General features: G+C 37.0%; 1 protein-coding gene across 5 annotated transcripts in view; it reads right to left on the bottom strand.

The window, feature by feature from the left end:
• The window catches only part of DLG2 (discs large MAGUK scaffold protein 2), a 1040068-nt gene that overhangs the window by 578783 nt on the left and 435586 nt on the right, over positions 1-25699 (bottom strand). For all 5 annotated transcript variants that reach the window (XM_007456974.1, XM_007456973.1, XM_007456975.1 and 2 more), the window contains one exon: positions 22167-22336. In XM_007456974.1, the coding sequence (XP_007457036.1) occupies positions 22167-22336 (170 nt within the window). The remainder of the gene's footprint in view (positions 1-22166; positions 22337-25699) is intronic.

Consider the following 25699-nt stretch of genomic DNA (forward strand, 5'->3'; position numbering starts at 1 on the left):
ATAGATGAACAGGGCTTAAGAGATGACACAGTTGGATCTCCCCTGTAAAAGGACCCTTACAGCTTCTGCCTGAACGCTTGTGGCAACAAAGAGCTCACCATGCGTGTTACAAGGCTCTGTGCTCTAGCGTCAGGTAGTTCTCATGCTTTTCTTCTCCCAAAGCCAAGGTCTGCTACCCAGTAACACCTACTTTTCCTAGTTCTGCCCTCTAGATGGACAAAATTCTTTCGTATCACAACTCTTTAATATTTGTCTCATTTATTCGACAAACATATTGAGCACTTGCCCTGTGAGACCTGCTGTTATAGGTCACTTAGGGATACAGCAATGAACAAAACAGAGTTCTTTGCCCTCCTGGGCTTATATCCTAGCATAAACAAGTGAATAAATTTTTAATATAATACCTGCTGGTGATCATGCTATAAGGAAAAATAAAGCCCTCAGTAAAGTGAGGGGAAAAACCATGTGAACATCAAGGGGAAGAGTGTTTTAGTCAGAAAGAATAGCAGGTACAAAACCCTGGGCAGAAACATGCTTAGAACTTTGGAGCAACAGCAAGAAAGCCAGACTGACTGAAGCCTCATGGGCAAAGGGAGATTCACAGGGGATGAAGTCTAAGAGGTAGCCAGGGACTTGTAGACCATGGTAAGGCCCTTAATTTTGATTAAGTGGAAGAGGAAGCTAGTGGATAGTTTGAAGCAGAAGGATGAATGGATATAATCTGGTTAATTTTTAAAAAATCACTCCTCTATCTGTGGTATGGAGAATAGATTGTACAAGAGGCAAAGTAGAAACGGAGACTAGTTTGAATACTATTAGAGTAATCTGGGCAAGAGGTGATGGTGGTTCAGATGATAGCAGCAAGAGCAGAGCTGGTGAAAAGTGACTTGATTTAAGATTTATTTTGAGAGTATAGGATTTGCTAATGAATGAGGTGTAGGGTATGAGCAAGAAAGAGAAATCAAGGATAACTCCTACATTTTTGTAAGCAACTGGGTGCCATTTAATAAGCTAGGGAAGACTCTAGGAAGAGCTACTTTTGAAAATAAAGAGTTGTGTTTTATATGTGTCAATCTTGAAATACCTATTAGATGTACAGCATGAGGATGACTATATTACATATATAGTATAGGGGTGAAACAAAGTCGTAAGACCAGATGAGAAAACCTAGGAGGACAGGTTGCTGGACCACCAAGGAGGTGTCAGCACTGAGTCGTAGGGAACCTTAGGCTTTAGAGGTTAAAGAAAGAAAAGGTTTGAAAACCTCTATAACTTCCTTCCCTAAACTTATATATCTTCACAGATAAATTTTGAGAAGATATTATTGGAAAACCAAAGTAGCTTTTTCCTGGGAAAATATCTGATATCCCTCATGAAAATGAAATATTATTGCTAGGATTTGAGAACCAAGGTAGAAAAACTAAGCCAGAAACCTCAAATTATTTTTTAAAACATTGTCTAATGGCTCAAATGTTCCACTCTAACAGACGACCCATCTAATCCTGTTACTGATATTAACTCAAAGCCATTATGAATACAAATGGCAGGAGTAAAGCCGAAGCTTTCACAATTTACTCTTCCATCTTCCCTGGTACTCTTCTTAACAGTTGGGTTTTATTCCCGAGAAATTATATTGAATTTATAATTAATGTCTAGAATAATTTTTGTTTTTTCTTAAGTTTTCTTAAATTGCAAGAGTTTTCTTGAGAAAAGTTCCAAAAGAAAGTCCCAGCTAATTTTTAAAAGTTGTGAATTACAACAATGAGGAACTGTTATCAACTAAGTCAATGAGCAAAGTAACCAGGCATGATTCCTCATTGTGAAGGTCACAGCTCCTTCTGTGAATGAATAGAGACTAATTTCCAAGTGCCGAAGGAAAAATGTAGAAGGGAGCAATTCAATTTCATCAACCGGTTAGTGAGCTGCCAAACACTCAACTGTCATATTTTGTTTGGCAAGCACTCATCCAAAGTATAACCCTTCTGAAGCCAGATGTAATGGAACCATGAGGAAATGATCACTACCAGTCTTGCTGGGGCCATCTAAAATGCTTGTTGCCAGTGACAACCTAGGATGGAAATGTATGTGACAGATAATCAAGCAAATGAATACACTGCTGTGCTATTTAGAGCAGTGAGGAAATCCATGTGATAGTAGACCTAAAAGATTCCTTTATTAGTTAATGTCAGTGCAGAGTCTCAAAGGGTTAGCTTCCTCTTCAGCAAAAAAGAAGAATACCAATTTGATTTTAAATTTAGGCATAGGGGAAAGAAACTTCTGAAAATTATGCACCTTTTGTTCTAACATCTCTCAAACAAAGAGCCGCACGCTGCTTCAATTCATCAGAAAATCAAAGTGCAAACACCTGGGAAAAAATAGCATATCAAAGAAAAAACAGTTGAAGCTTCTAAAGACAAGTTCCATAAAATAAAAAAAAAAGCCTACTTTCTTTTTATGAGAAAAGAGTAGGTTTGACAGACAGGGAAAACAATAGTTTTGATCCACCCTGGTTCAAGAGAGATGTTCAGATTGTTTATTTGGCATACTGATTTGAATGTGGAAAAACTCAGTTCAAGACAGTTCTGACTGAAGGATTGTACTTTTAAAGGCTCTAATAATTATATCATGGAAATTGAAGGAGAGAGGAAAGTCTTACACCTTTCTACATTCCGTGGTCCATGGTGAGAGATATTAAATTAGATGTTCGTTGAATGAATTGAGCTAAATCCACTCAGCATTTCTCTTCCTAGTCAAGCATCTTTCAAGGTATAGATCAAGTGGTGTTTCTTTCCATTTCTTGATGCATTTTAACACTTCTGGATTTATAACTGTTAATATTAAGTTATTTTTATGACTGGTTATCATTTCATTGTACAGAGTATTATTTACTTTTTATAACCAGAAAAATAAATGTGCACTTTCTAAAGTGTGAATTCTATTTTGCTGGTATTAATATTGCCAAACCTATTTTCCTTTTTGTATTTTTGCTCATCCTTCCATTTCTCAACTTTCTGTGTTTTCTTAAAAAACTTTTTTTTTTGGTTATTTAAAAATATGCTATATGTATATGACAGGAAATCTGAAAGGTACGAAGAATACACAGTAAAAAAGTAAGTTTTCCTCTCACAGTTTTTCTCTCTGGAGCAACCACTGTTACCAGTTATTTTTCTAGAAATGATTTTTGTGTATACAAGCATATTATTTATATTCATCTCTCCTTTAAGCAAATGATAAAACATTATGTATACTGTCTGCATCATGTATATGGTTTTACAACATATATGAGATTTTGTTCCCTATTAGTACATATAGAACTCCTTATTATTATTTTTTTTTAACAGTGGAGTAGTATTACATGGATATACTGAAATTTTTGTAGCCATTCTTCCTTTGTCATTTTTTAAAAATTCTAGACACATTTATGCAATTAACTTTATTTCACACCTATGCAAGTTCATTTACAGGTTGAATTCCTAGAAGTAGAATCACGATAGTGGCATTTGAACTAGAATCAATATAGTTTGAGCATTTAAAAAGTTAGAGGTATTTTAACATTGCTCTCCAATATAAAGGAGCAATATATGAGGAAGCCTTTTTAACCACACTTGCCAACACAGTGCATTGTCACATTTTTTGAATGTGGACAATCTGATAGGTGAAAAATGTATCTTGTACTTTTAATTTGCAGTCTTTCATTATGAGTAAGGTCAAGCATCATACAAATGTCTGATAGATTTATTGGGAACATCTCCACTCTATGGCTTCCTTTTCTATTCTCTTTTAATGAACAAAAGTTCTGAATTTTAATATAGTTCAATTTACCCGTCTCTATCTTTATGGCTGTATATTTTTATTTCTTAAAATAAAATACAAATTTGATTGTTAACTTATTTGGGTTTAGGTTATGTAGAGACTTTTTTAAGATAGATAGATGCACAATTTTCCACATATGACTTATTAAACCATTTATCTTTTCCCACTTATTCAAAATGCCATCTTTATCATATACTAAATTTCTCTATGTTTCTTGTCTACTTATGATTTTTTTTAGTCCTTTACTTTGATATATCTTTTCACTTTTTCATTATAGCTTCATAATATTTTAATGTCTGATAGGCTAAGACCTATCTCATTTACATTATTTTTCTGAATTTTCTTCACTATTCTCGCTTATTAATTTTTTCCATATAAACTTTAGAATAAACTTTTTTTGCTTAAACTTTTCAGTGGTAGTTTTGTTTTAAATCTTTAGTGAAAAAGTGAAAATTGACAATTTTTGATGCCACATCTTTCTTTCCAATGACATATTATAGAGTTCCCTTCTTGTATGCCCTTTAATGGTCTTTTAGTTACTTTTTTTTTTTTGGTCAGAGAAAATGCCCCTTTTACATTGTATATCTACTAACATAGATTTATAATGACTTTTTATGCTCTTGTTCTTTAAATTCTATACCAGATTTGAAAATGATTTGCACACCTACATTACCATACAATAGGATTCTGTATTTATATATTTACCTTTACCAGAGAGTTTTATACTTTGGTATGGCTTTGTGTTGCTGTTTATCATCCTTTTGCTTCAACTTGAAGGGCCTTCTTCCGTATTTCTTGTAGGGCAGGTCTCGTGATAATCAACTCCTTCAGTTTCTGTTTATCTGGGAGAGTCTTGATTTCTCTGTTTTTGAAGGACAGTTTTGCTGGATACAGTATTCTGGTTGGCAGGTTTTTTCTTTTAGCACTTTGACTATATCATCCCACTCCCTCTATCTTGTGAGGTTTCTACTGAGAAATAGGAATGATAATATAGCAGGAGCTCCCTTTTATGTGACAAGTCACTTTTCTCTAACTGCTTTCAAGATTCTCCCTTTGTGACTTTTGGCAGTTTGGTTATGATATGTCTTAATGTAGGTCTCTTTAGACTGATGCTACTTGGAGTTTTTTGAGCTTCTAGAAATTGTATGTCCAATTCTCTCCACAGATTTAGGAAGTTTTCAGCCGTTATTTCTTCAGATAGGCTCTCTGCCCCTTTCTCTCTTTTTCCTCCTTCTGTGACTCCCATAATGCATATGTTGCTCTGCATGATGGTGTCCCATAAGTCCCTCAGGCTATCTTCATGTTTCTTCTTTCTTTTTTCTTTTAGCTCCTCTGCCTCGGTAATTTCAAAACTCCTAAATTTGCTGATTCTTTCTTCTGCCTCATAAAGTCTGCTTTCGAGTCCTTCTAGTACATTTTCCAATCCAGTTACTGTATTTTTCAGTTCCAGAATTTCTGTTCAGTTCTTCTTTATAATTTTACCTCTGTGTTGGTATTCTCATTTTATTCATGCATCATTTTCCTGATTTCATTTAGTCGTCCATCTGTGTTCTCTTTTAATTCATGAACATCTTATGATAGTTGTTTTGAATTCTTTGTCTGGTCGTTCACATAATGCCATTTCTTTAGGGTTGGTTTCTGGAGGTTTAATCTGTTCCTTTGAATAGGCTATGTTTTTCTGTTTCTTTGTGTGTTGTGTTATTTTCTGTTGGGACTTAAGCATTTGAAAACTCAGCTACCTCTCTCAGTCCTTGTGGTCTGGTTTCCACAGGGAGGACCTTCTCCAATCAGCCCAGCTAGAGAATGTGGAGACCTCTCAAGCCTTTTCTGGGTATGCATCCTCTTTGGGTTTGCACATGTCATCTCCTAATTAAGAGGCTTACCAGTTTCTACTTAAGATCTCCTCCTTGTGTCTGTCTGCAATATTTCAACCTCTCTGGTACTGTAGAAAGTTGCAGTATTGGAGTTCCACCTAGTGTCTATCTGTGCAGATTCTGGTGCTAGGCCAAGCCACCTTGATTGCCTCTGTTCTCTATGACCTGACATCCCATTCCTCTCAGTGCTTAGACTCGGGTAAGACAGAAACCAGTCCCTTGGCAGCACCACAAAAAGAACACTGGATATACGTTCCATTCCATTCCCTCCCGAAGAAGAAGTCAGGAGTTGGAGATTTCTCTCTCTCTTTTTTTTTTTTTTAACATCTTTATTGGGGTATAATTGCTTTACAATGGTGTGTTAGTTTCTGCTTTTTAACAGAGTGAATCAGTTATACATATACATATATTCCCATATCTCTTCCCTCTTTGTCTCCCTCCCTCCCACCCTCCCTATCCCACCCCTCCAGGCAGCCACAAAGAACCGATCCGGAATCCCTGTGCCATGCGGCTGCTTCCCACTGGCTATCTACCTTATGTTTGTTAGTATATATATGTCCATATCTCTCTCTTGCCCTATCACAGCTCACCCTTCCCCCTCCCCATATCCTCAAGTCTGTTCTCCAGTAGGTCTGTGTCTTTATTCCTGTTTTGCCCCTAGGTGCTTCATAACGTTTTTTTTTTTCTTAAATTCCATATATATGTGTTAGCATACGGTATTTGTCTGTCTCTTTCTGACTTACTTCACTCTGTATGACAGACTCTAGGTCTATCCACCTCATTACAAATAGCTCAATTTCGTTTCTTTTTATGGCTGAGTAATATTCCATTGTATATATGTGCCACATCTTCTTTATCCATTCATCCGACGATGGGCACTTAGGTTGTTTCCATCTCCGGGCTATTGTAAATAGAGCTGCAATGAACATTTTGGTACATGAGTCTTTTTGAATTTTGGTTTCCTCAGGGTATATGCCCAGTGTATGGTATTGCTGGGTCATATGGTAGGTCTATTTGTAGTTTTTTAAGGAACCTCCATACTGTTTTCCATAGTGGCTGAACCTTAGTTACTTTTATATAAATCTCACTCATTTATCCTTAAGTGTTTATAATTTTTGTTGCTACTATAAATGATATACTTTCTTTTATTATATCTTTTAATTGGTTACTGTGTTCATATACGTGCATATATATTCATTATGCTATTGATTTCTATATATTAATTTTATGTCTAGCTACCTTTCTCAATTCTTTTATTGATTGAAATAATTTTTGGATGATTTCCTTTGACTTAAAACTATATGATTTAAAACTATTTGACTGTGGTATGTTTAGAGGTTACTAAGTTTTTTTCATCCTGCTCATGTTGGGCAGCTCAATCAGACACTTTGCTCTGATGTAGTACACGTGACTAGTTTCCTCTCTCCCTTTGTACATATACTCATTTTGCTTTTCCTTTAAGTTATAGTATGGGGGTCTGGGTATTTTGTATTCTAATGACTTTCTGCACCTGAGGCAACAGCTGAGGAATGAGTTGGGGAGAGGTCAGTAGAGGCTGTAGTCAAGTGTGCCATTTTTCTTAGAACACTCAAATTCTGCTGTCTTTTGAGACTCTTGTTTAATGTCCTAAATCAAGATGCATCTAGTTGGGTAATTTCTCTAATTCAAGATGCAGCTACAGAACCTTAATTTCCATTACAGGAGATCAACACTGCTGCTTACTTTCTCCATGGTGGATTCTCCCAACAGTGAGTTCAACTACTCTGAAAAAGATAAGTCTACCAGCTCAGTGTCCTCTTTTCCAAGATGTAGTGGTATCAGTGAGAAAGAAGTCTCAGGATTTTGCCAATTACCAACACAGTTTCAGGAGGGTAATGGGAGTGGGGTAGCACCTGAGCCTTTCTAAACCTCTCTGCTACTGTTTCTTTCCTTCATCACAGTTTTTGAGTATATTGCATTGAATTGTGCTTCATGCCTTCTTTCATCACTGTTAGCATACATTTGTTGTTGTTACTGATTTTCCTTATGTTTATCTTGTGAGTTACTGAAGGAGAGAATTCCTATAAGCAGATAAGATTAATCTGCTCTCATAACCTGGAAACCAGTTCCTTAGTAGCATATAGTCTGCTTGGTGGAAAACTTTGCCTATAAGCATTATTTTTATCTTTGTCTTTCTACTGGTTCAGTATTTAGTCTTTCCTTATAACTGTGGGATTCACTTCATATCTATGTGTGCTGGGCAACATGCATCCCTGCCAAATCCTGTTTCTAAGAATTCCATCTATTTACCTTCAGGTCATCTGTAATCGGCACAAATGAGGAAAGGGTGGCTAATATGAGGAACGGTTGAATTACTATTAAGAATGATATCGGGACTTCCCTGGTGGCACAGTGATTAGGAATCTGCCTGCCAATGCAGGGGACACGGGTTCGAGCCCTGGTCCGGGAAGATCCCACATGCCATGGAGCAACTAAGCCCGTGCGCCACAACTACTGAGCCTGTGCTCTACAGCCCGCGAGCCACAACTACTGAGCCCATGTACCATAACTACTGAAGCCTGTGCGCCTAGAAGCCCATGCTCCACAAGAAGAGAAGCCACCACAATGAGAAGCCCGTGCACTGCAATGAAGAGTAACCCCCCCTTGCCGCAACTAGAGAAAGACTGTGTGCAGCAACAAAGACCCAACACAGCCAAAAATAAATAAATAAAAAAAAAATAAAACACAATGTGAATGTTCTTAATAAAAAAAAAAGAATGATATCAATAGCTCTGGATGTTAAGCTCAGTTTAACAATATTATATTTAATAGAGATAAATATCGATTTATAAATTTACATTAAAAGTCAATTATTCTAAAATAGAGTGTAATATATCTGATAGCCAGTGATTCATATGAAGTATTTAACTACCTATAATCTGGATATGAACCAACAAAAAGAGTCTTAAAAACAACGTTAACACAATTTTATATTATATTAAATAATCAGAGTATGGAGTTCCCATAAAGAACTCTATTTACCATGGTCTGCACTTACAAGTATATCAATGGATCTCTCTATGTAACTCTGTGTATTGTTATTTCGGTAGGATATTGCCAAACTTGAAAAAATTAATAGTATGGAAACAGTAAAATAAAGGGTCTGAAAATCACACTGTATCCAGAATGGTTAATAAACTGGGATTCCTTAGTCTAAAGGAGAGAGGCCTAAGAGGAGAATTGACAGTAGCCTACAAATGTATGAAGGGCTCTTCTATGAAGAGTTGTCATCATAGCTGGAAAGGGCAGAAATAAAACTGATGGACAATTTCAAAGAACTCCAACTTTCAGCTCAATTATAGGGAAAAAAAATCCAATGATTGGGGCAGTCTCCCAAGTGAATAGCTATCACCAGTGCTGAAAAGCTGTTTCTTCCCAGAGCATTAAAGTAGAAGTTGAAGTCTTGGTCAAGACTTCCTCACAAAAGCCTATATATATATTCATCAGATGGTATTTGCTATTATCTATGTATATGTACATTTCACACACTATGCTGGGACCACTGTCTCCCTCAAGGGCACGCTGGGTCTCTATCTCCAACTTTTAGTCACATAGTCAGGACGTAGTCAATTAATATTTTACTAAACACATGAGTGAATGTGTGTATTTTGAGACATTAGAATATTTGATAAACAGGAATGCTTGGACATCAAAATTATCATGATTTTTCAAAACTGGTACCACAGTTTATTCAAATGAATTGATCTGTGAAGGCTAAATTTTCCTGTATATTCAACTACTCATGAATATTCAATGAATATTTTAGGTTCCTGGGAAGCAACTGTTGAACTCTTTCTTCCTAAGACTAATGTGCTAGACTGAACAAACTATGTATGTCTTCATTCAGGACTGTAAGGCACTGACTCGCCTAGAAAAATGTGCCTCGTTTCTTTCCTTTGTTATTTTTACTCTTCCCTCTTCGTAACTGCTCTCTTTTGATTTATTTATTTCTTCTTCTTCTTATTTTTTAACATCTTTATTGTAGTATAATTGCTTTACAATGGTGTGTCCGTTTCTGCTGTATAACAAAGTGAATCAGCTATACATATACATACATCCCCATTCTCCTCTCTCTTGTGTCTCCCTCCCACCCTCCCTATCCCACTCCTCTAGGTGGTCACAAAGCACCGAACTGATCTCCCTGTGCTATGCGGCTGCTTCCCACTAGCTATCTATTTTACATTTGGTAGTGTATGTATGTCAGTGACCCTCGCTCACTTCGTCCCAGCTTACCCTTCCCCCTCCACAATGTCCTCAAGTCCATTCTCTACATCTGCATCTTTACTTCTGTCCTGCCCCTAGGTTCCTCAGAACCTTTTATTTTTTTTTTAGATTCAATATATATGTGTTAGCATACGGTATTTGTTTTTCTCTTTCTGACTTACTTCTCTCTGCATGACAGTCTCCAGGTCCATCCACCTCACTACAAATAACTCGATTTTGTTTCTTTTTATGGTTCAGTAATATTCCATTGTATATATGTGCCACATCTTCTTTATCCATTCATCTGTCGATGGACACTTAGGTTGCTTCCATGTCCTGGCTATTGCAAACAGAGCTGCAATGAACATTGTGGTACATGACTCTTTTTGAATTATGGTTTTCTCAGGGTATATGCCCAGTAGTTGGATTGCTGGGTCATATGGTAGTTCTAATTTTAGTTTTTTAAGGAACCTCCATAGTGTTCTCCATAGTGGCTGTATCAATTTACATTCCCACCAACAGTGCAAGAGGGTTCCCTTTTCTCCACACTCTCTCCAGCATTTATTGTTTAAAGATGTTTTTGATGATGGCCATTCTGACTGGTATGAGGCGATACCTCATTGTAGTTTTGATTTGCATTTCTCTAATAATTAGTGATGTTGAGCACCCTTTCATGTGTTTGTTGGCAGTCTGTATATCTTCTTTGGAGAAATGTCTATTTAGGTCTTCTGCCCATTTTTGGATTGGGTTGTTTGTTTTTTTGATATTGAGCTGCATGAGCTGCTTGTAAATTTTGGAGATTAACCTTTGTCAGTTGCTTCACTTGCAAATATTTTCTCCCATTCTGAGCACTGTCTTTTTGTCTGCTCTCTGTTTATCCTCGATTGATAATTCTCAACCTTTCCTAATATCATCTTTATTGTGAAAATTTCCTACTTACAGTGGATTTTTGGTGAGATCTCATAATTGGCTAGCCCATAGCATATTCCATGTTTAAAAATTCCTAAGTTGGCTTTCTTTATGGGTATTAAAAGCAGAGATTTTTTTTTTTAATCTTTCCTATTAACTTTTCTGTAAGGGATGACGTGTCTATCTCGCTGCAATTGAATTACGCTCAGAGACAAAGTCCATGTAGTAGTACAAGACTTCTGACTGACAGGTAATGACATTCAGAGTCATGGTCCATGAATAAAAAATACTGCAATCTTTAGTTTTATTGGATCTCAATGTTCCAGAGAAGAAGAAGAATTTAATATACACTGGTTGATGAGCTGGGAAACCAAAATGGATTTAGTTAGGGGACTGTGATGAATTTAGCATGAAGTCAGTGCCAGCTAGCAGAAAAGGACTGCACTATTTCAGTCTAGGTGAATGCCAGTTTTCTAGGAAGGTACTTGAGAGAAAAGCCAAAAATCTTTATTTATTGTCACTCCTTTGACTTAGCACTTAGAATGCCTGGTTCAATAAATGTTTTTGAAATAAAATATTTCTTGAGTGAATGGAGGATTACGTATTTGCTTCTTAAAAATATAAACAAGGAAGGAGAACACTTTAAAATTATTGGGCACTGAGATGTACCAGGTATCTCATTAAATGCTCACAATAACCAAGGCTACTTAATATGCCCATTTAACAGTTAGGTAAAACAAGGGTTTAAACAATCAGATGCTGTCCATATCCTAAAATCTTTTCATGGAATTGCTTTGTTGCTGATCCTAAATTGGAAAGATTTATAGTCATAGTATTTACCACCGCAACACATTTACTTTTAAAACTTTTCAAAATAGTATACATACAAATGCATCTATAATACAAAACAGAAACAGTCTCACAGACATAGAAAACAAATTTATGGTTTCCAAAGGGGAGGCGGAAGGGGGATAAATTAGGAGTATGGGATAAACAGATATCATAAAATAGACAAGCAACAAAGATTTACTGTATAGCCCTGGGAATTATATTCAATATTGTGTAATAACCTATAATGGAATATAATCAGAAAAAAAAAATAACTGAATCACTTTGCTGTATACCTGAATCTAACAAAATATTAAAAATCAAGTATACTTTAATAAAAAAAAATTGAAAAAAATGCTATACAAGTATTTACCTGAGCAAATATTCACAGCTAGGTAAACAGTGTTTTCTATGTGAATTATAAAACTTTTGAATGTCAATAAACCGAACTGCATCTAGTACAAGGCATTTTTTTATATCTGAAGTTTTCATGGTAAAAAATGATTTTGACTTTCAAAAAGCCATTGATCATAAATTCTGTTAAAATTCATGAACTAGCTTTAAACAGCAAAGAAGTAAGAAAAGAAACAATGGCCAAGTGTTAACCTCAAAGGGCAAATGAGAGGTGGGGCATCATTCCTTAATTTCCAAAAGGATTTAGTAAATATAATTAATTGTTTTTTCTCTCCTATGATGTTATAATGTACAGAACAGTGGGGGCTATAGTAGAAATATTTGTAGTTTGTTTCTTCATGAATAAAGCACTTGCTACAAGGCTCAGGAGAGAGTTTTTGTTTTACGGATGTCATTACAAAGACTGACTAAATATCAGCTTAGAGAAAGAGCCTCCCAACCCACAAGTACATATCATTTATCCAGAAATGATCAGAAACTAACCATGTACATATTAAAGAAATTCTACAGAAAGTGCCTGGGAACAAGGTGAACTCATCAAATATGTTGTCCTTTGTCCAATTATTTAAAAAAAAAATGTATTCGTTGTTTGGGAGATCAGAGAGTGGTGATTTAATCACAATTTATTTCCAAGAAGATTATTTCCCTGGCTTAACACGTAGTTAGGCATTTTCTTTTAGACTCTGAATATTATATTTCAGTAAAACGTCGCACTACACATGCACTCAAGCATATCCCTGTTTCCTCCAAGAGAACAATTTGGGTAATTCAAAAGCACTGAAAAAAATTGATCACTAAAAGGAAAATGTAGTATTTTGAGATCTCATGCCAAACAGCTGAATTGCCATTTGTGCTTATTAAGAATCAAACCATTGGGACTTCCCTGGTGGCACAGTGGTTAAGAATCCGCCTGCTGATGCAGGGGACACGGGTTCAATCCCTGGTCCAGGAGGATCCCACATGCTGCAGAGCAACTGGGCCCGTGAGCTACAACAACTGAGCCCGTGAGCCACAACCACTGAGGCCCGCGCGCCTAGAGTCTGCGCTCCGCATTGAGAGAAGCCACCGCAATGAGATGCCCATGCACTGTAAGAGTAGTCCCCACTCGCGGCAACTAGAGAAAGCCCCGCGCACAGCAGTGAAGACCCAATGCAGCCAAAAATAAATAAATTAATAAAAAATAAAACTCTCTCTGCTTTAAAAAAAAAAAAAGAAAGAAAGAAAATGTGTCTAACCATTATTCAGGAAGGCCCTTCATCACAAAGAGGTCTACCTACCACGTAGAACTCAGAGCCTGGGACAGGGGCCTGAATAAAGAGTAAATAGTGCCTTGCATTCAGAGACACATTTATATGTGCATTGAAAAATGAATATACATTATAACTTACCCCATGGCAAGAAAGGGGAAACGTATGGCGTCCCTTGATGCAGTAAATGGTTGGATGCCAGCAATCAAAATCACTGCATAACCGTTGTGTTCAGTTTTTACCCGGTGGTCTGGTGATCCATTTGGGTATGAAGAGCTGAATTCTGGACAACTGAAAACTTTGCTAACCTAAACATTCCCAAGTTATCATGGTCAGGTGGTAGTTGTACAACTTGTTATAGAATGCCGTCAGCAAAATTATCCATGGACAGACGGGATAAAAAGAAGAATTTCAGTGCGGGCAATCTCTGTACTATGTTGTAAGGATGGTACACTCAATTTTCACTTAAAATCTTAGCTCATTCAAATGTTGATCGAGCACTTGTTATATACTCAATACCTGTAGCTCTAGGTCTATATACCAAAAATCAAGTTGTGAAATAGTTAATTTACCAAATGACCATCTCTGAAAACTGCCAGTTGAGTTTCTCATATCAACTCTGAGAAAGTGTACTCTGGCCACGTTAGTGTCAGAGAGAAAAAAGACCAGAACAGATGGAGGAAGAAGGGCAGACGAGAGAAAAGAGTTGAGTATGCAGAGATCGAGACCAGTCGTAAACTTCATTCCAGTTAGATAGTTGAGAAATTGTCTGTAATATCAGAGGCATGCTAAGTTGATACTTAACCAGGCTGGACAATGAATCTGTTATGTAGGCTATTAAGAAAAAATAAAATAAAAATCCTCAATAATCTAGAAATTGGTTTTTGATTACTTGGCCTGTTAAGCAAAGTGCTAGATGCTTCAAATACTGTTTATCCCAATCTTTTGAATGGATAGTTTCTGTAAGGGGTCCATGCAAGGGTTTGCCTCATAAGGAACTCCTCTTGGCAGTAAAATCATTCAGCTTCCATCTTGGCCCTTGCTTTTTCCCCCTGCCATACTGATGAGTATGAGCTGATGAGTGATGAGCATGATCCGTCTTGGACTCTACTCCATCTCTCCACCCCAATTCCTCCCACTTGTGACACAGAGTTTGGTTGCAGACTAAACCTCGGGCTTGTACTTCCCTTTTAAGTGTTCATTAAATGCTTCAAATTTAGCACAGGCCAGGGTAGAGATCATAAACTCAGTGTCTTAAGTGTTAAGACTTTGCAGCTTGTTTATCTCCTTAATTTGGGCTGTTGATATCTATCTTTTCTATGTGCTAAGGTTACTTGGATGGTCCGGTAACAAGAAAATGAACAGAAGAGGAATAAATGAAGTATTTTAGAAGCTCTTAGAAGTGAAAGTCTGCTTCTGATTGGATTGATTAGTAACAGCTTTGTGGAGGAGCTAAAATTGAACTGGCTTGGCTCTTGGGGATGGATATGATGCCAAAAGGTAGTGATCACAGTGGTAAGGAAACGCATTCCAAAGGCGGGAACAGGACAAACAAAGGCTTCGAGGCAGGAAAGTATGGCATGTGTTTAAGAAATTGTGCATAGTCCAGCTTACCTGGATAAGAAGACGGATGAATGAGAGAAGAGAGGAAGAAACGGCTGAAATTAAATTTTGTTGCTGGAGAGGGAGATCATAGAGGGTGTGAAATACTGTAACAAGAAATTTAGATTTTTACCTAGTGCCAGGGAAGAACCACTAGAGACTTTTGAGCAGGGGAGAACAATTAACAGAGCTGCGATTTTTGGAAGATTCATCTAGAAGTGTGTGGGAATGGAAGGGAGGGATTGGCAATGGAGTCTATTACAGTAGATCAGACAAGACATAATGAAGATATGAACACCACAGTAATGGCGGTGGAGATTTTAAAGAGAAGACTAGTTATGTTGGAGGTAGTTTCCAAAGGACATGATGCCTGATTTAACAAAGGTGGCAAAGAAGAAAGAAGAATCAAAAGAAAAGGACTTTGAACTTTTTAATTTGGATGAGCGGGACAATCTTTAACATAAATGGAGAGGACAGAAGGAAGAGCAGATTGTACTGGTGGAGGACAGGCGGTGGACGCTGACCCTGAGGAGACATCGTGAGGTCAGTTTTCAACATGCTTGGAGATATTTCTACACATGGAGGCTACTGAAATCTATGCCCAAACTAGGAAAACTAAGGAAAAATACAAACAGACATATATGCACATTTTCATAAAACACAGATTCATATATCACATCGTAACTCAGACCTGTTAGAAATAAATTTATATAGAGCTAGAGAGAACAACACAGCTGAACATACTATATGTGTGCACATACAGATGCCAACACCAATATATTAAAAATATATGTGTGTGTGTGTATACATGCAGAAATCTGAGTCAATGCATGAAAATATATATTGGCTTCCTCTGAAATTGCTTAATATTAAAAACTTTTAATTAACTTTCAAGTCTTTAATCCAAGAAATATTAATACTTACTAAAGGACTAGATTGTGTAAAATACTATGGGAAGCACTTTAAAGCACCAGAATGAGTATGTGCTTTGCTGCTTTTCTTTATTCAACTTTTAGTCAATTATGATAATAAAAAGAGTAAAAATAATTAAATATGTATTGAGAATTTACAATTATTATCCTGAAAATAACCTTGTGAATTAGATACTCAAATTACATCTACTTTGCAGATGAGGAAGGTGAGGCACAAAGAGGTTAAGACACTTACTCTAGTTTTCATACCTACTTAGAGAGATGCCCAGGAACTTCATCACTACATATGTGGCTTCTCCAGTGGTTGAATTATACACATTATAAACGGCCATTAGTATAGTGACTTTTACAGTTAGTGTGTTTTATAGTTATTTTTACTTCTTGTGCAAAGTTGAGAGCATTCTTCACTGCATTTGCAGTTTGCACTGTTACAGACTTTTATAACTGCAAAAATGTATATAACTATGAAGAAATTAAAACTGAAGATGTTTAAAAACATTTTCAAAAATAATGTAGAATTGATGAAATTTTTTGCTATACAGAATTTACCACTCTTTGAGTTTTTATTAAAAAAAAGGAGGTTAGGGGGCTTCCCTGGTGGCGCAGTGCTTGAGAGTCCGCCTGCCGATGCAGGAGACGCGGGTTCGTGCCCCGTTTCGGGAAGATCCCACATGCCGCGGAGCGGCTGGGCCCGTGAGCCATGGCCACTGAGCCTGCGCGTCCGGAGCCTGTGCTCCGCAAATGGGAGAGGCCACAACAGTGAGAGGCCCGCATAACGCAAGAAAAAAAAAAAAAAAAGTCTAATATTACATTTTACTTTTTTTCCCTTAAAATTGTATGTTTTAATATACTTTCTCCACAGAAAGTGGAGTATATTGACACAACTTCTGACCAGTATAATGTGGCAATGTCTTTCAAAATTATAAAAGCACTCTTTAAATCAGTAATTCCACTTCTAGGACTTTAAATTTAACCTTCAGATAGGCCCGCGTATCGCAAAAAAAAAAAAAAAAAAAAAATAAGGGGGTTAAATAAAGTCTACCTTTGGATTAACAATGCTATGGCCTTAATACTTCCGTTCTAGAACTTGGCCTTCAACTAGCTATATTATCTGTAAGCAGCAAAAACATCTTAGAAGGCATCTCATGTCTTATATAGGTTTAGGCTTCTTTGGCTTAGGCCACAGAAACCAACAGTCTACAAGTGTTTACTTATCTAGTTCCTGAGAAATTATGACTTAGAGTGTCCTTGGGAAAGTCACTAGAAAGACTTTTATTATAAACCTATTTCCTGGGAAACCACATGCACACTTCAGATTCTCTTCCTCACATATTTTTGGTTGTTTGGCAAGTCTAAATGGATTTGCCTAATCACAACTTCCTATACATGATTAGCCATTTTTTTCTCAACTGACTGCCTCCACAGACACCCCAGCTGCCTGCAATGACCAAATCTATAACTGTGAGGTTAGGGAAATTTTTATATATTGTTAAGAAGAGACATTCTAAATCAGTAGTGCATATTACCCAAATATCCCTTACTGAAATACATGGCTGTAAATCATCAGCCAGATGATTCTAATTGAATATTGGGAAGGTGAGTACTGCTATAAAGATAAATCACATACATCAAAGATCATCTCAGAATTAGTGATTTGTACAATAGGTGGAATAAACATAAGGGTATAAATTGGAAAACTGTAAATTTAATTCTACTACAAATTATTTTTTCAAGGAATCCCTTAACATTGCATCTATATAACAAAAAGGAGTAACACTGTTTACCTTCTGTCCCATGTAAAAACAAATAAACAAAACCAAAAATAATCCCCCCCCAAAAAATGGTCTGGGGCATTAAGAATGTCTATAAAATAGATCTACTAAATGTTTATAACTGTTCAAAATAGCTAAAGTAGCCATATTCATGATTTTTATATTAAAGACTATTGGTAAAAGTGAGAAAGTCAATCATTCAGGTATTTCCCCAACTCCAGATATTTGATAAAAAATGGGAAAAATTCAGAGTATTAACAGAGTTTTCAGACAGATGTTTTCCAGTTCTGCCTCCTTTTCAGAATCTTCACAATCTTCTCAACAGGTCCAGTAGAGTCCACATACGGGTTCCTGCACAGCCTTCCCCATCTCACAAATGGCACCCCGATCCATTAGATTGCTCTATTAGAAGGACTAATTAGAGTATGTCCAAGGGCCTCAACCTTGGACATACCCCGCATCTAGATTACCAATAAGTGGCATCACTTATATCTTCACCATCCATTTTTCTCTACCTTCTCCAAGTGTCCCCTAACTGATCTCTGTTCTCACTCTTGCCCCCTTCAATGCATTTTCTTTACAGCCGCTGAGTGATCTTCTAAAAACAACAAATTTGACCATATCACATGCTGAACACGTTTCAAGAACTTCCCATTGCACTTGAAATAAAATAACAAATCTGTAAATACGGTCAACAAAGCTGTACATGATCTGCCCCCTGCTCACCTTGACAGTATCATTTCGTGTCATTCACTATCTTGTCATTAAGCTTCAATCACAACCGACTTCTTTCAGTTCCTGGAAGGTACGAAGATCTTTCCTACACTGGGGCCTTCGTACACACATGCTTTTTACTTCTGTCTGGATACTGTTCTCCACTCTTTGTCCAGCTAACTTCTAATTTTATTTGTATTTCAAAGTTTAGCTTAAGTGGCACTTCCTCAGGGAAGTCTTCTTTGACCCACTATTTAATTCGTGCCTCCTTAATCATTTATGCTCATTCATAGCATGTTGCCCAATTTATATTATAGGTGTTTTCTACATCAGACCATAATCTTCTTGAGCAAGAATTCTCTCTGTTTTCTTTGTGAATCCTCATTCCCTGGGTCTGTGTCAAGTCCACAATAAATACTTCATAAATATTTGTTGAATCACTGAAGAACTAAATTAATGACCACATTCAGTTAGCTCTGTATTATATACTCATAATTGAGGCTAGTTAGCCCAGTTGGCGGGAGTGTTGATATTTACTATTGAGAATGCCCACATGCTCAGTGAAGGGAAGATAAGGGTCTGAAAGCACATATTAAATTTTAAATTCTCTGGAGCATTTTGGATCTCCTGATTAAGATGAATCACATCTTCCTCTTTGTTCAATTGGAATCATGGCTCAAGTTCAACCACAGAGCTGATTTCATTCTGTCTAGCATTAAAGTGAGTTGGCTTTATGTCTCTCTCTCTCCCATTAGAACTTTCTGATTCTCCCATTAGAAGCACATCTGATTCATCTTCATTGTCTCCACTGCATAAGAGTTTCCATGGCATGAGTTAAACATTGACAGAAATTAAAAAAATATATATCATCATTCAAAAATAAAGAATAAAGGTGCCAAGGGAGGTTAAGACTGCAAGGTATCATCAGATTTAGTGTAGAATCCAATTTACTCTGATTCAGCACTTCCTGCGTTCAAGGCACAGGGAAAGGCATCAAGGATTTAAACAATGACTGAAACAGTTTCTTTCTCTGTGAATCAATAAGCTCTAATATAGAGAAACAAATCCCCATCAGTGATCTTTGTATGGTGACAGTACAAAAAAGTATGACTGACTCAACATAATCCCAACAGGACCAATAGGCCCACAGCCCTCTACAGGAATTTGGCAGGAGCCTGCTTTCAGGGATGTAAAATTAGCTCTACCAGTTTCCTGGTTCTCCTTTCCCCAGTAGAAAAAGCCCATCACCCATCAGCTCGGTGCTTTGTGACCAACTAGAGGGGTGGTATCAGGAGGGTGGGAGGGAGGGAGACGCAAGAAGGAAGAGATATGGGAACATATGTGTATGTATAACTGACTCACTTTGTTATAAAGCAGAAACTAACACACCATTGTAAAGCAATTATACTCCAATAAAGATGTTAAAAAAAAATAAGTTATACATATATATATGTTCCCATATCTCTTCCCTCTTTGTCTCCCTCCCTCCCACCCTCCCTATCCCACCCCTCCAGACAGCCACAAAGAACCGAGCCGGTTTCCCTGTGCCATGCGGCTGCTTCCCACTGGCTATCTACCTTACGTTTGTTAGTATATATATGTCCATGTCTCTCTCTCGCCCTAACACACCTCACCCTTCCCCCTCCCCATATCCTCAAGTCTGTTCTCCAGTAGGTCTCTGTCTTTATTCCTGTTTTACCCCTAGGTTCTTCATAACATTTTTTTTTTCTTAAATTCCATATATATGTGTTAGCATACAGTATTTGTCCTTCTCTTTCTGACTTACTTCACTCTGTATGACAGACTCTAGATCTATCCACCTCATGCTGCATACTTTCATTGGGTTATTGCCTGGGTATTCCTGGTCGATTAATGCTCACCGGTCCCCACGTCTCACTCTCTTTGTCCCAGGGAAATTCCTGCCCCACTCCTGGCTCCAAGGAGAAAATAGTTCAGACAGAAGTAAACCAGCTAGGGCCCTAATACCAAAGATAGAGATCCCCCCAAAATGTGTTCCTGATAAAATTAAGGAGTTTTGGCAATCGATCCCCTAGAACCTTTAAGTGCTCTGCTGAGCAGCTGGAGGTCATCGAGTGACTCAGCACTCCATGACCTCCTAATGGATGGTAATGCTTTGCTGAGTGCTTTCAACTAGTACGTGCCTTAAGGCTGTGCTGAATAATTGCTGTTAATTGAATTGTAGAAATATCTATGCTATTTATATATAGTATATCTTTTTAATCGAAGTAGTGGGATGCTCATTTGGTTTAACTTTAAAGCACATGGCAAATATGATTTTAGTACATGTGTAGGATAGAAGGTCTTTTCTTTCATAACACCAGACATTGTGGTATGGAAATGCTTTACTTCTTTTCTTCCCGCCTACCTCCCCCAGAATTAATTATGTGATTTTAATGCATTTGAATTTAACTCACGAGGGATCCTTGATTATTTTATTAGATTACCAAACAATTGTAGCAAAGGCTGCAAGTATATGGAGCAAACTACAAATAACATGTATATACTATATAGTTAATACTTGTTGTCAATTTGTGCCAGCCATTATTCTAAGCACCTTATGTATATTGACTAGTCTAATCCTCACAAGATTTCTAGGGGCAAGTGCTATTATTACCTGCATTTTGTAGATAAGAAAATTAAGGCTCAGAGAGGTTAAGCAATTTGCCCAAGGTCAAACAGCTAGTGAACTGCAGAGCTAGGATTCCAACTTAGGCACTTTGGCTCTGGAGTCTGCACTCAACCAGCAAGCTTTTCTGCTCACCACTTGCCAGCTATTAGTTAAATGTTTAATTCTCATAAGCCCAATGGGATGCTACCATTATGATCCCCATTTAATAAGGGGGTTGGTCTAACCAACATCACTCTGCTAGTAAGTGGCTGAACCAGGCTTTTAAACTCAGTCCCGCCTGACTCTTGGGTCTGAGATCTTAAATACCACCCACCACTACCTCGCAGAGAAGGTGGTGTGCTTATTTGTAAATCACATATAGCATTAGAGATTACACAGATTTTAAGGGAAAGGGAAGTAATTTACTAAAAGAGTATAGTGACTCTGTCGTCAAAATCTTTTAAAATATTTAAAATACTCAAGCCAATTATTTGATTTTTCTAAAATATTTGAAATACTGTTAATATTAAATGTCATCATGCTGAAGAGCAGAGCTCAAAGGACTATTCTTAAAAATTAATATAATGATTCAGCTTACTGTTTATGTGATTCACCAGGGTAACTGCAATTACCTCAAGAGATTTGTGACCATTTCAGAAAAATAAATTTTAACTTATTTTGACTACTGCAAGTATAAAATGCTATGTAGTACTTGAGTACAACAGATAAGAGTATTATAAAATCAAAACAAATCACAAGTGTCATAAAAATATAATAATCGTTATTTCAGGATAGGCTATTCCAATTATTATTTTTCACATTACCATTTTACTAAAGGAGGGAGGTTACCATTTACATTTGAAAATTTAGAAAGTATTAACATGCCAGCTAAGTCATGATGATCCGGTAAGATTAAAAATTTATAGAAAAATGTAGATGGTTGTTGCTGTTATTGTTTATAAGAAAATTTCTTCAGAAATCTATTCTTTCCTTCTCTGAGTTCATATTTACAGTATTGGTTTCTTTTACTCTACGTAAAAACCTACCATTATCATAGGATTTCAAAACTCATGGTAAGTGCTGAATATCAGACAATAAAAGAATGGACTACATAGATGGGTTATGGCATAATCTTTAGCCAAATAGGTTGTCACTGGTGTTCTATTGTGAGTTATTTATGTGTCTATTACCTTTAGGCCCTTTGAACAGCTTGATTTCCACAACAGTCTCCAAAATGGGTCGTCTTCTACGCACGTACAGCCGAACGATAGACCCTGCTTCTTTGAGCGCTTCCACTGCTTTACTGTGGGAAACCTCTGACACATCCACCTCGTTCACCCGTAAGATACAATCATTGACCCTGAAAGAAAGGAAAAGAGGCGAAGGTCAGGAGTGGCTAAGAGAATTTCTGAAAGAATCTTATGAGTATCTAACCTTAAGATGTGGGGAGGCAAAAGGTATAGGCAATTTAAAAATATTTATACTTGGAAGAAATACTTCAAATGAAGGAAATCAAGAAAACCTTGAACTCCTCAGCCTTTACAGTTTTCCCAACACTGACCACCCTGCTGGTCAGGTCCCATACTGAACTCCAGTCCACTCTGAATGGGACTGCATCACATAGGGGGCAGTTAGAAGGACACATATTTTAAGGTCTCTGTCAGTCACATCAGCATTTTGATTGGTTTTAATTGGCTTGACTGAGGGTTACAATTTGAGTGGTTCTCAGAACTTACTCCCATAGACTATATAGACACAGCGAATGTAACTTTATAAATTAGTTTTTCTTGAATTTTTAATTTACTAGCTATAAAAGTAATATATAATCATTTTAGAAAATCTGAAAAATATAACACGCAGAAAGAAAAAAATATATACATGATTCAATCATCTGAAATAATGTTAGCTTTCTGGCAAATTATCGTCCAGTGCTTTTATTTTCCCCTCAAATTCATTTCACGATACTATAGGGATTAAAGTTCAGATCTCACAAAATTCAAACAACATCTCAATCCTCGCCCTAGGTACTTTCTTTAAAAACTAAGAATTATGACACGGCCTACATTAGACTTTTCCTTTTTGCCATTTTTTTCATGGGAAGGAACAAGCTGACTTTTCCATTAAGCTTTCTAGATACTTTATAGTTCATAGTGGCCCGTGAACTGTAAATCTCTTTTATATTCACAATAATAATTAGTGAGAATATTAATAATGGCTAAGGGTGTCAGACTTGAGATTAGAAGGAGTTCTTCCCCTCACTCCACAGATCCATTCTCGCGTTCCCCATCCCAGGTCACTGTGTTGCTCGGAGTAAGAAATAAGGGGTTTTACCCCGGCTTCACCCCTCCTCCCACCGCCCATTCGGCTCCACCTGCAAAGTATATCTACAGTCCATCCAGGTTCCCCATCTCCAGTGCTACCCCCTCGGCTGAAGTCAACATCATCTCTCACCTGAACTACGTCCACAGCCTCCTACCTAGTCTCTCCGATCCTCTCTTGTCACCTTCCAACTCATTCTCCACAGTGGCCAGGATAAAGTGGACGTGGTTGGTTGCTTAACCCCCTTCCATTCCATTCCCCGCTTCCTTCTTCCAAACAGTGCCTGATTTTGTTCAGGTGATCGATTCTTCAGCAAATTTTTGTTAAATGAACGAAAGAGCAAGTCTAAGTTCAATTATTGGGCCCTCTATTTCCTAAGTTTGTAAACATTGATAATTTTTTTAACTTCTCTAAGCCTCCATAGTCTCATCTATAAAATAGATATAATAGTAATGCCTATGATAAAGACTTTGGGGAAGATTAAATGTGGCAATGTACATATAAGTCCTTAGCACAGACCCCAGTATGTAATAAGCACCTAATAAATGGTTGTTATTGGTAGCAGTGCACAATTTGTTGATTTGCAATATTCTTAACTATTGGATTCCTTCCATAGTCTTGTGGAATAGGATCTATTACCCATATTACACAGATAAGAGTTGTTCCAAGTGGTTAAGTTCTTTGTCTAAAGCTGTCAGCAATTTGATTAGAGATTGGATATGATCCTAGGTCTTATTTCAAGATTTGTTCTTTCCTCTTAGGACACATACATCTAACGTGATGAATAGTTTCATGTATGTTGTGCGCATCAATTTAAAATTATAACACGGTAGTGGAAATATATAAAAAGTATGGGAAGAATTTTCCTATCTCTTTTGTTCATAACTTTTCTATACCTATTTGCGGAACTGAGTGATAGGAACTCTTGGCTCAATAAGAACGCTGATTAGCTTCAAATTCTTGAGCTAGAACAATCTCACTTACTAAGATTCAGTGGTGTCATTTCATCATAACAGATGCTATGGCTTTAATAGGTTTATACAGACATTTCCTCTCTGACTGACTAAAAAAAATCATGGAAAACTACCAATTAAAATAGTTTTGAGAATGTAGGCATCATGGGTGCCAGCCGCCCTGCAGCAGCTGGTCCTTTGAGAGTGGGTAATTTTGTCATCTCATGATAATGCAAAAACATAATGTTTACCATCACCCTATGCTCAGCATGCTAATCATATATTAAAACACTGCTTTCCATAGAAGGGAGTGGCTGACATTAAAGAGAAAATTCTGGATGCTCTATCTATTCAAACTCTACTAAATCTTTTCCTTTTGTATACACTGGAATCCTTAATTGTCAAATGCTGGGGTGAGGAAATCACAGCCTAAATCAGATGTTTTTTTTTCTGAACATGTGGACAAAGTAGGCAGCTTTAGTGCACTAAAAATCCCCACCGGACTAGCAGTCACGAGGTTTGGATTTGAGTCCCAGCTGTGTATCAGCGGTGCGACCATGGTCGAGTCACTTCATCTTTTTGAACTTCAGTTTCCCATGAAAAGAGAGTAAGCTTGCCTAGAGTTAATGACAGGAGTAACCAGACAGATAAATATATGGATGTATGCGTAAACGGTAACGTACCATATATGAGAGAGTTGCAGCTACTGATAGGTGAATCAAAGAGGCTGTGCTCAGAATTTGTTGAAAGGTAAATAGGATGGAAATTGAAAATTTTAAAGGGTCTACTATGTGCCATATATCATTTTAGTGACTTCACTTATTTGCTCGTGTTTAAATCAAACCATTTGTAAAACACAGATTCTTATTTTACGTACAATGAAATTTTACTGAGAAGGTCACAGTGTTGGTGAGGGCAGCAACACGATTCCAATCTAGTTTTGTCCTTTCCTGGAGCCTATGCCGATACAAAGTTACTCAGAGTTGATTGGTTTTTTTTTTTTTTTAAAAAAAAAAAAAAGGGAATGTAAGGGGAGAAGTTTATATTCAAATTCTTAAAACAGAAAAGAAAGAATATCAAGCCAAACTAGGGAACTCAACTTTCCTTCCTCGCAATCACTTGAAATAGCATTTGGCTAGAGGGTCATGGCTATTTAGAATTAATTCGCTTTCTCTACCAGTAGATAATCGCCATGAGTAAAGGCAGCACTGGAATTCATTCTGAAACATATAAATATACCACTACCTTCAAACTCAAATAACACTGTTTCAGTGAAAAGTGAAGTCTTTATCGTATTTCTGAGACATTGTATTAGAAAGCCATTTACATACAAACTTTCTCCCTACTGTACCCACGTAATTAAGTTGATGGTTTCACTCTCTCAGGGCTGGCTGTTTTGGATATAAGTCTACAATATCCTTTTTGTGGACCAGCACTGTCCATGAAATTAA

This window comes from Lipotes vexillifer, unplaced genomic scaffold (assembly GCF_000442215.2).
Source record: "Lipotes vexillifer unplaced genomic scaffold, Lipotes_vexillifer_v1.1 scaffold1457, whole genome shotgun sequence".
NCBI lineage: Eukaryota > Metazoa > Chordata > Mammalia > Artiodactyla > Lipotidae > Lipotes > Lipotes vexillifer.